This window comes from Apus apus, chromosome 2 (assembly GCF_020740795.1).
Source record: "Apus apus isolate bApuApu2 chromosome 2, bApuApu2.pri.cur, whole genome shotgun sequence".
NCBI lineage: Eukaryota > Metazoa > Chordata > Aves > Apodiformes > Apodidae > Apus > Apus apus.
Window position 1 is genome coordinate 5,653,169 of NC_067283.1, and position 10,732 is coordinate 5,663,900.

The window sequence follows — 10,732 nt, forward strand, 5'->3', positions numbered from 1 at the left end:
TTGATTCTCCTCAGCCTTTCTCAGCCCTTCTCTCCCCAACCCTTCTCTCCCACCCCTTCTCCCCAGCCCCTCCCCCCAGCGCTCCCCCCCAGCCGCGCTGCCGCTTCCCGCCCCAGCCCCCGCCAGGCCGCCGAGCCGAGCGGAGCTGCTCGCCCGCTCCCCCGCCCGCCCCGCGCCGCCGCGCTCGGCGCTCGCTTGCTCGGGCCTGTGACGCCCTCAGCCGAGGGCGCGGCGGGCGATGCTCGGAGCCGCCGCCGCTGCCGCCTGAGCGTCCCGGTCCGTCCCGTCCCGTCGTGTCCCGGCCCGTCCCGGCCCGCCCGCTGCCGTCGGGCATGGGGCTGGGCTCCAGCTCCGAGCTCCCCAACGGCGGCGCCGAGGGATTCCACGTCCACGGGGTGAGGCGGCCGCTGAGGCGGTGGGGGGGGGGTGGGGAGGGGGTCCCGCTTTCCCCCTGCCCGCCCGTGGCGGCTCCGCCAGGCCCAGCCCCGCTCCCGGCAGCGGCGGGGCCGGCTGTGCCGGCGGTCCCCGGGTGCCCTGTCCCCCGGCTGCCGGCCGGGACCTGCCACGGCGGCTGGGGAGGAGCGGTGCCGGTGGGCGCCGAGGGCCCGTCCCGCGGCTGCAGCGGGCGGGCAGCCCCGGCCTGCGGGGCCCGGGCAGCAGGGCAGCCCGGGGGAGCTGTGGGGAACGGTCCTTCTTCTCTCCCCCCTACCTAAGGCTGGTGCTGGAGCCTCCTCTCCCTGCTGCACCGCCAGTGCCCCTGAGCGCCTGACCCGTTTCTCTCTGGGTCTTTCTCGGCCGGGGGTTAATTCCTGCCAAGAAGGGGCTGAGTCTCCTCGCGCTGTCTCTGTTCTTGTGGCTTCCTCTGTCCGGCAAACTGTCTGCGGGCACCTGGGTTTAATTTCACGTCTCGGGAGTGCCAAGGCAGGCAGGTGCGTTGCTGACAAGTTGGCGGTTATTGCAGAAGTTGTAATTTTTATGTAGCCGATGGTCTTTCTCCCTGAAGGAGTGGAAGCGTTGCTGCCACATGCTGCTTTTCCACCTCGCTGGCAGTTTGTCTTTCTCCAGGTGCCAGGGATGTCTTTAGAGTACCAGTGCTGGGACCCAACCTGCTTCTGTTAGTCTCTTTACCTGAGTTAACTCCATCAGAAATTACTCCTGGTCATGAAATACCTCCTCCTTGTATGTTAAGTGCAGGATACTGCTCTGTTGTCTTTACTGGAGTGTTATTTTGGTGACCTGCAGTATGAAGGAGATCAAGTAATTTATGTATTTATCTTATTTATTTTGTCAGGGAATACATAAAACTCTTGACATGTCATTTTGAAAACTAAATGCTGCAGGATTTATATAATTTTTTACAGCTTCGTGTGGGAATCTCTATGTTTTTTAGAGATAAGAACAACAATGTCATGAGCTCTGTAATCATTTTTATGTACTTAATATGTGTGCATGCTCATCCTTGACATGGTGTAATGGGATAGTTGAATTGCAAGTCTTCTTGCACGTTTTTTAGAATGGAGATGTAAGCTTTTTAAACCTTTTTAACCTTTGGTTCAGTATAAGCTGGCTGCTTTTGATGCAGTTTAGGGTTGTGATGAATGTTACCAAGTACTAGCTACTACTCCAGTTATGGTGACAGTGGGCAGTGTTGACTGTTTAGTAATAAAGCATAATTGTTGTGTTGCCTTTTTTTTTTTCTTTTCCATTAAAAGCCTTGTTGAAGTAACTATGCTGTTACTTAGATATGTTTTATAACTTGTGTAGACAGTTATGCCAGCAAATGCCCCGATACTGATACAACTTTTATCTTTAAAAAATAAAATATAGCAGTAGCACGAAGCAAAATACAAGATGTAGCAGCTTGAACTTTGCTAGCAATGAACTTTTTAGTTCAGATGATGTGTGGGTTCTAACTTTGCACTGAAATTGTGCTTTCAGGAGTCAAATATGTTGCAGGTGCTGGGCTGTGCTGCTGAGTTCACAAAAAGCAAAGTTAGAAGCAGTGTGAACTGTTAGAACAGTGTGAACTGTTACCGTGTTTGCAGTGGTTCCCTTAACACCACATTGCTTTGTTAGTGCACCTTGAAGTAGGTATTCTCTCCTATGCTCTGCATATATCAAGTTGTAAGTTTTGGTGGGTTGTTTTTTTGGTGTGAAGGAATTTTCATAGCTATTCTCTATATTTGTTGCCCCTGCTTTACAATCACTTGCTTAAAATGATATTGAGATGTTGAAACTCTTACTTTTTGTGAGTCTTTTGAAAGTGATTGCAATCTTCTAGACCTGTACTTGTGGTCAGCCAGGAGTTTCATAGAATAGTTTGTAGCATGGTCTGGAGTGTTCCTGCTGTGCTGTCAATGGGTGGTAACCCTGTAAATTATGTTTATGTAAAAAAATAAAAGGCTGTGATGTAACTGGGGACTCTCAAAGTTCTCAGGCTGTGTTAGTAGCATGGAAGAAAATCCCTGAAGCAGCACTTTGAAAACTTAAGCCCTTTTCTGAAGTCCTCAGTATTTAATAATCCATGCTGTGGAGTGCATCACAAGACTTGTGTCTCTGATGAGATTCAATACTTTGTTTTTTTACAGCTTAGCTAGGACAGCAGCTGTTCATCGATCTATAAAAATAAGTTCACAGTTGTGTGCTGCTTCCTTAGGTCTGTCATTTGGGATCTCATCTCTGGTTCAACTCCAAAGCAAATATTGAATCAAGTCTAAAGGTTAACATTGTCACTTAGCATAACTAGAGATCAATGTATAATAAAAATACAGTGTATGTTTTGCAGGTCCAAGAAAACTCCCCAGCTCAACAAGGAGGACTGGAACCTTTCTTTGATTTCATCATCGCAATAGGACACACTAGGCTTGTAAGCTTCAAATTATTTTTATTGTTCTGTGTTTGTTGGTTGTTTTTTTATCCCTGCATGAAACATGAGTGTTGTAAAGATCAAAGGCAGAAGCCAGAGCTCTTGTATGTGGCATGAACAAGGTAAAGTAAAACTTTTTTGTGTTCAAGGTTTCAGACTGGATCCAAATTTGAGGAAACTCTTTATTTATGCCTTTAGGCACCTTGGCTTGTTAACACATTAACACAGTGTTTATGATATTTCTCATTCATGCATGTTTTCTGCCACAAAGCGAATGTTGAAGTGGTGAGTCAATGGCAAGAGCTCAACATTTGTTTAAACAAACTTATTTCAACATTTGATAAAACATGAAAAAGAATCCTGGCCTGCCTGCTTATGCTTGAGACTGGGAACACAGTTCCTGTATGTTGAGTTATGAGAGAAGAGTTGAGTTTTGGTTTAAAAGGCTGGTGGTTTTGGCTGTGTGCTTCATCCTAGCTTAATACAAGCTGATTTCATTAACTCTGCCTTGCTTTTGTTAGTGGAGGTGTCTTGCTGAAGTGATCATTATAATGGTAGATTTTGGTGGAAGATCAGTCAATCTTTAAACATGACAAAAATAATGATAGTTCTCTCAGCTGCTCCCACATAGTCTGTCCTTTCAAAGTCAATTTGTGATGATTTTGAAGGGTTATTGAGTGAAGTCTGGGATGAGAGGAATTAAGTAAAATGTTGCTTATTGTTACAATTACATAGTTGTGATCTAATTTTGCTGATGTTATTTAACAGCAGTTACGAAGAAGAGGAAAGTGATGAAAGGAAGTAATAGTAATTACTTTAATAAAGAGATATGAGCTGACAGTATTAACTTCTTTCTAATAAAAGAAAACAACTGCTGGGACTGATTATGAAACACAGAGCCTAAACTTTTACAGTGTTGGTTCTTTGTATTCAATTTCTGCCACAGGTGTGACATCTATGTTACACATACAACTAGAAATCATGTTAATTATGTATCTCTTTCTGTGCTTTCCAGAATAAAGAAAACAACATGTTGAAAGACCTGCTAAAGGCAAATGCTGAAAAAGCAGTGAAGCTGGAGGTGTACAACATCAAAACAATGAAAATAAGAGAGGTAGAGGTGATCCCCAGTAACATGTGGGGAGGACAAGGACTTCTTGGAGCCAGCGTGAGGTTCTGCAGCTTCCAGGGAGCCAGTGAACATGTGTGGCACGTATTGGTGAGACAGAATTATTTGGCCCATTAGTGTTCATACAACCTTGTTTTAAAGTGTAACATTTAGAATCAACTTGCATGTAGAAGTACAGTGCTGAAGTTGCACAGAAGGAGGGAACACAGGCTTGAAAGCTTGTCTGAGCTGTTTGAACAGGGACAAGCAGTGTTTGCTTCTGTAAAGAAAATTAACTTCATCCCAACCAACCCACTCTATCCCAATCAATATGTGATGGGGTTAAGGTTTCTTCATCTTATATTAAAGAATCAATGACAAAAGGAAGAAAAGATCTGTTTTGACAGGTGTTTCTGTGTTGGCTAAACTTCATCAAAGTAATACCAGTGTTGGAAAAAAGCATCAAAAATATTTCCAAATTAAGAGGGAGAGCTGAAAGAGTAGAAGAGACTAGGAAAGACTGGTATGATCTTTTGTTATGTTTCTGGTTGTTTAAATAAATGCAACTTCTCAATGTCTTCAGAGTATCTCATGTTGCACTGGTATTATCTTGGACTTTCTTATTCAGCATGTTCTGAAAGATGTTAAACCTCGATGGTGTCACAGAACTCCTGTTCAAGGACTTCTGTTTTATCCCATAAACAAAACGTTCTTGCCTTTTGTTGTGTTTGGAGTTAGCTTTCCTTTTTCATCTTGAGGTTGCTTATCCTGCTGCAGTTGCAGGATGACACGTGTTGCTTTTTCACAGGATGTTGAACCTGCATCTCCTGCAGCTCTAGCTGGTCTCCAGCCATACACTGACTATGTTGTTGGATCTGATCAGATTCTTCAGGAGGTAGGGCATGTCTTCCTTCAAGCAGTGATTGTCTTAATGCCTGCCATCTTGTAGGTTGTTGGAGTTTATAAATCTAAGAGCATGTACATGAAATGTATGGGATAGTGTTTGGGGATTTTGGGGAAGTTGATGTTGATGACAGATGCTTTATGGCTGAGTAAACATTATCTTTTTGTAATATGACAGTAAAAAAAAATTGTCCCTAAAGATCAAACTACAGTGGTGATTTTTAGTCTGTCCCAGGGTTTTCAGTATCTCATATTGAAGTAAATAACTGTGTAAAATGCTGATTTGTTCCCAGTTCCTTGCCTTGCATGTTGAGGTGTACTAACTACTACTTTCTTTTTTTTTCTTAGTCAGAGGATTTCTTTTCACTGATTGAATCCCACGAGGGGAAGCCACTGAAGCTGATGGTTTATAACACTGAAGCAGATTCCATTCGAGAGGTAGTTGTGACTCCCAATGGAGCTTGGGGTGGAGAAGGAAGGTACTGATCTCTGGAGAGTCACTGCCTGATGACAGGTTATATACTCACTGTAAATGAGCTCCTGTTAAGAGTATTGTTACTATTGACTACAGCTTTCTGTTTTCAGGTGAAGCCTTGTGTCCTTACACTTGCCACACAAAAATGTTCATCTTTCCATTAAAAAAAACAACCCAAAAAACAACTAGCTTAGAAGTAGGAATTAGGCGTGTTCTGGATCTAACCCTGTTTGAGTTGAAACCAACAGCAAAACCTGTGTTGAATCCTTGGTAGTTACGTTCTCATAGTTAAAATGTTCAATTAAAGGAAGAACAAAATCCATGTCAGGTCAGACTATAGACATTGTATAATGCAAGCTAAGCTGTGTATGGCTACATGTCAATTGCAGAGTGCTCCTGAGTACTCTAAGTGGAATGATTCTTGCAGGTAGGTGTTTCTTCCTATAGATTAAAGACTCCTCCTTTTAAACAATCAAAATTTGCTTACAAAGCTTGCTAGCTTTGTTAAGAACGTTATTTTCAAGTCTTCTTTTCCTTCTTTTGTGCAGTTTAGGATGTGGTATTGGATATGGCTATTTGCACAGAATTCCAACACAGTCAGTACCATCAAAGAAAAATCCAGAAAGCAAACCACCCTCACCCTTACCAGAAGCTGGAACTCCTGTACCATCTGCTAATGGTTACACAGAGGTATGGAAGAAATAAGTTCCTATCTTGCATGTTCTCTGGAGTTTCAAAATTTTCTGCCTTGTTGGAACATCCATAGCACAGTCTGTTTTAGCACAGTGTACAATTTTGGTTGAATGAGATGAAGTTAGGTGAAGGGAAGGTGAGAACTGATGATACTGAACAGATGACAGATCACCAGTGCTGGCTGATGCAGATTTTAGCCAGTATTTTCTTCCTGTTTTGAAGACTTGCATGCTACAGCTGTATCAGTCAATGAGAACCAAATTAGAGGAAGACCCTTCTCACTAGGAAATAAAATACACCTACAAGAATTAAGTAGGGGCTGCTCTAAGAATGTACTGGCTTTAAAAGGCTACCTTGGAACATGTCCTAATCAGTGGCATGGCTGATAGTTTTGGCATTATAAGTTCTCTCTGAATTGATGTACTTGCATAGGAAGATCATCCTCAGGTGAAGCTTTCGATATAAAAAGGTGCTATTCCTTCTTACTCTGTGATTCCAGACTCCCTTATTGGCACCTGCTTCTCAGAGTGACAGCTCTGAAATGGTTATGAACTTGGATCGCTCCACAGATCAAGAAATGAGTGGTTATTCACCAGAAAGCTCACTTTCTCCTCCTCCTCCTCTCCAGAGAGTTATGGATCCAGGTATATTTCCTTAGATGCTTTTTTCAGCAATTCTTTAGAGGACATCTAAGTAACCAACACGGTCTTAAACAAGCTTGCAGGATTATGAGCACTTGCTCTTGTTTTCATCATCATCATCACCATCACAGAATGGTTTGGGTTGGAAGGGACCTTCAAGATCGTCTAGTTCCAACTCCCCTGCAATGGGCAGGGACACCTCCCACCAGACCAGGCTGCTCCAAGCCCCATCCAACCTGCCCTTCAGCACTTTCAGGGATGGGGCAGCCACAGCTTCCCTGGGTGACCTGGGCCAGGGTCTCACCACCTTCACACTAAACGATTTTTTCCTAATGTCTCACCTAAATCTTCCCTCTCCCAGTTTTAATCCATTACCCCTTGTCTTCTCACTACAAGGCCTTGTAAAAGCCCCTCCCCAGCTTTCCTGGAGCCCCTTCAGGTATTATAAGGCTGCTCTAAGGTCTCCCTGGAGCCTTCTCCAGGCTCAGCAGCCCCAACTCTCTCAGCCTGTCTCCAGAGCAGAGCTGCTCCAGCCCCTCTGAGCATCTTTGTCGCCACTTTTGGACTTGCTCCAACAGCTCCATGTCCTTCTTATGTTGCAGGCTTCCTTGAAGTTTTAGACTTCCCTGGACTTCAGAGCTGTAGAGTTTGGGTACTGTGCTCCTGACTGAGGTTAATCATTCCCATTTAGTGGGAGGGGCCTTCACTGACTTCAGTCTGGATAGAGCATGTATTTTTGACTCTAGAATTTTGTGTTAAATGCAGAACAACACTGTAATATTTCCTTTCTCCTTCAGGATTTCTAGATATGTCTGGTACTACATTTCCTGAACTCACTGACCTAACAAAAGTGTCCAACGTGTCTTCATCTGCCTCCTCCAACACACCAGCAGCACATGGGTTAGCAGGCACTGAACAGTTCACGTTGAGCACTGACACTTCTGCTTATTTTGGTAAGTGGAGTAAAGTCTTCCTTTAGGCCTCTGACCTAATTTCTGGAATGGCACCAACTCATGCCTGCTCAGCAGGCTCATGCTTGTAGGAAACAAGCCAAGATTAAGAAAAATCAGAGAGGGGATTGGCTAAAATGAGATGGAAAAAGTAGCAGAAATCAGGTGTAGAAGCAGTCAAAAACTAATAGGCTTTTTTGTAAGATGACAGAATGTGTCTTTTTCTATAAATTAAAATGTTGATGATACAAATTAAAGTGACCTTAAAAGTAGGTATTTTCTGTATCTCTGTCTTTCTGTATCTCTTTCTGTATTTCTAAAACAGTGTAGGTCAGATTTTGTTACCACAGGTGTCTCCACAGTTGTGAAAACAAAATTGCAGTCACCCTAACAGTGACTTTTCTGTCAAAAAAATACACCTTCACATTATGAATTCCTCTCCCTTCTAAAAGGTGGGGTGACTAAAGGTTGCAACATAGAATAAAACATACCTAGATGTTATCTGAACAGCAGCCCAGGTGGTTCATGGTCTCTTGAAAACCTATTTGCACAGTCAGATTTTTCTGGATTTGGAGAGAACTGAGTAGACACAGCCCATGTACCTGAGGGCTGTGAATCTGGTGATGCCTGTAGGAGGTATCTCAGTATCCCAGTCCAGATGTATGGCAACCAGAGGCACTGTCTGTTGGCCTAACAGCTTTTGGCTTTTTACAATTTCTGTTTCCCAGAGAATTCCACAGCTTTGGCCCCTGAAGATGTAACTGTGCCTTCTGAAGGCCCAGTCAAGCAGCCTGAGTTGGATGATCCACTGCCTTCAATTCCACCTTTACCTTCTTTTGCTCTCCCTCATGAAATTTCTTCAGAAACACCACCAGGAACTGATGCAGATAACCAAGAAACAAAGTTGCTCTTAAACAGTGAGAGCTCCTTAACCACTAGTCCTGTGAAACCAGATGATGAAGCACCATGTGAACAGAAAGAAGAGGCTGCACAAGATCCTGAGTGAAATGGATGCTTCTTTATCAACAGACTGCCCTAAGCTGGAATGCTACAGCTTGGAATATTTTTCTGATCTTGAAAGAATTACAGCTATTCTATTTTGTTAATGTAGACAATATTATAGAAGAAATCATAGGAAATGCATCTCCTATTGTCTTTTTCAGTCATTGCTTAATGGATGGATCTGTGTTCAAGCTTTGAATGCTGTCCAGAATCACCCAGTTAATGGAGAAGTTAATGCAGAAACAAGTCAGAGACTGACAAAATGTCAGTCTGAATTCCTGTTTGCTTACAACTGCTCCTGGATGTATTTATGAAGGCTCTCTGCCTGAACAGTGACTCCTAATGATTATTTTAGCAGTATGATTGATGGAATAAAAACCAAATATTTATGGTTTTGACTTTGCTAGAAAGCTTTTCTAATGGTACACCTCAAATTGACATGACAGGCTTTGTGACTTTCAAGGCTTCTCCCTACCCTAAGGTATCTTTATTCCTACTTAGTACTCTGCAAAATGGTTTGTTTTTTTGTTGTCGTTGTTGTTTTGGAGTCCCTCCTCTGTAAGTTATTAGAGTACCTTCTCTAAAACCCCTTTTGCAGGAAAGGAAGCACCATAAGGTTTGAAGTTGCAGCACAGAGATAGGACAGAATGGTCTGGGTGGGTCCTGTCATTCACATCCTCTCTTCAGTGGAACATGTGCTGGTCTTGCATGGAAAAGAGGGAGGGGGAATTGATGATAATTGGAAACAAACTGTCAAAGATGATTTTAAATCAGGTCCATGTGTTTCCAGGGTGATTAACCTTTTCAGTGAAATGAACATGTCTTAGTTTCTGTAGTGACAGAAATGGCTTTTCTTTAGTTGTGCTTTTCTACTTACCCACTTCTGTTTTTCTACAAATCACTGGAAGTTTTAAGATAGGGGGCTGGAACAGGTGCAGCAACATCTAGTGCTTTTTGTAGCTTTCATGTTTTCTTTGCACTTTTTTCAAACAGCTTCTGAATGTAATAGCAAACATGAATGAAACACTTGAGTGTTTTTATACCCCTCAGGGCAGTGATTTATCATGTGATTTTAAAGGTGCTGATTGGGAATAACTACACTATGGCTGGTACAATTAGTGTGGTGAAGTCCTTCCTAAATAAAGGGAATGGGTACAAGGTTAGGTGTGTGTATAAGCTGTAAGCTAGAGTGTACTTGGCACAGTATTGTCTGATTTCCTGGTGTCTGCCCTGTCTCCTGATCTGTTCCTACACTGTGCCCTATGGACATCACTAAGTGGAAGGATTGATGATGCTGGAATCTTGTGTAACAGGGTGGAGAGTCTGGATCACACAGAGCTGCTTGTCAAGTTGTAACATGAGAGGTCATAAGATGAGTGCACCCTTCCATAAAATCTGTCCTTTATATTCCTTCCTCTCCTGAATTGGTTTTAAATATTGTTTTCACATAGAATACAGTAGCCCTGAACAGGGAGGTCAAAACTACTTTAGTTTCTTTAAACTACTTTAAAGAAGAGTGCATTAAGCTCTCCTGCAGGTAGTAAAGAGATCTGAAATCTAGTCTGCTAGATCATCTGTTATGAACAGATTTTTTTTCCTATATTGTAAAGTAAATTTCCTCTTCCCCACACCTGATTGCTGTAAGGGTGAAGAACCAAACACTAAAAATAAATAATTCAAGCTACTCATTAAGTTTCACAGAAATGTTGACTTCAGACATCTAGGTCATCTCTTTCTGGTTTTGTTCATTTAGGACAGTTTCTACTTTTACACCTCTGTCAAAACTGTTTTTAAGCTTGTAGTAGCTTGTTTAAGCAATGCTCTACCATAAGCAGCCTTTAGAAAATTAAGAGCAGGGAATGTCAAAAATTAAACTAAATTTCAGGTGTCACAGCAATAAATAGCTTAACATTTATGGCAGAGTGTGTCCAGCCTGCTTTATGGTGATGGTTCTTGGAAGGAGAGGTGGGGATTTTGTTTATATTTATGTGGCTTTAGGTCATTGTTCATTTGGATGTAATGAAAAAAGAATTAACATACCTGTTTAGAAAACCCAATAGAGAGTTAAACCTCTAGCAGCAGTATGGTGTGTTC

General features: G+C 42.7%; 1 protein-coding gene across 2 annotated transcripts; it reads left to right on the forward strand.

The window, feature by feature from the left end:
- Window positions 1-231: 231 nt before the first annotated feature.
- Window positions 232-10,326, forward strand: GORASP1 (golgi reassembly stacking protein 1). Of its 2 annotated transcripts, none has more exons than XM_051609497.1 (9): window positions 232-395; window positions 2,786-2,866; window positions 3,882-4,085; window positions 4,783-4,869; window positions 5,226-5,356; window positions 5,901-6,042; window positions 6,545-6,689; window positions 7,484-7,639; window positions 8,365-10,326. In XM_051609497.1, exons 1-9 carry the CDS (start codon window positions 333-335, stop codon window positions 8,640-8,642), a joined length of 1,287 nt encoding a protein of 428 aa, XP_051465457.1. In that variant the 5' UTR covers window positions 232-332; the 3' UTR covers window positions 8,643-10,326. The 2 variants fall into 2 exon arrangements, with proteins under 2 accessions (XP_051465457.1, XP_051465458.1); XM_051609498.1 differs by lacking the exon at window positions 232-395 and adding an exon at window positions 712-929.
- The last annotated feature ends 406 nt before the right edge of the window (window positions 10,327-10,732 follow it).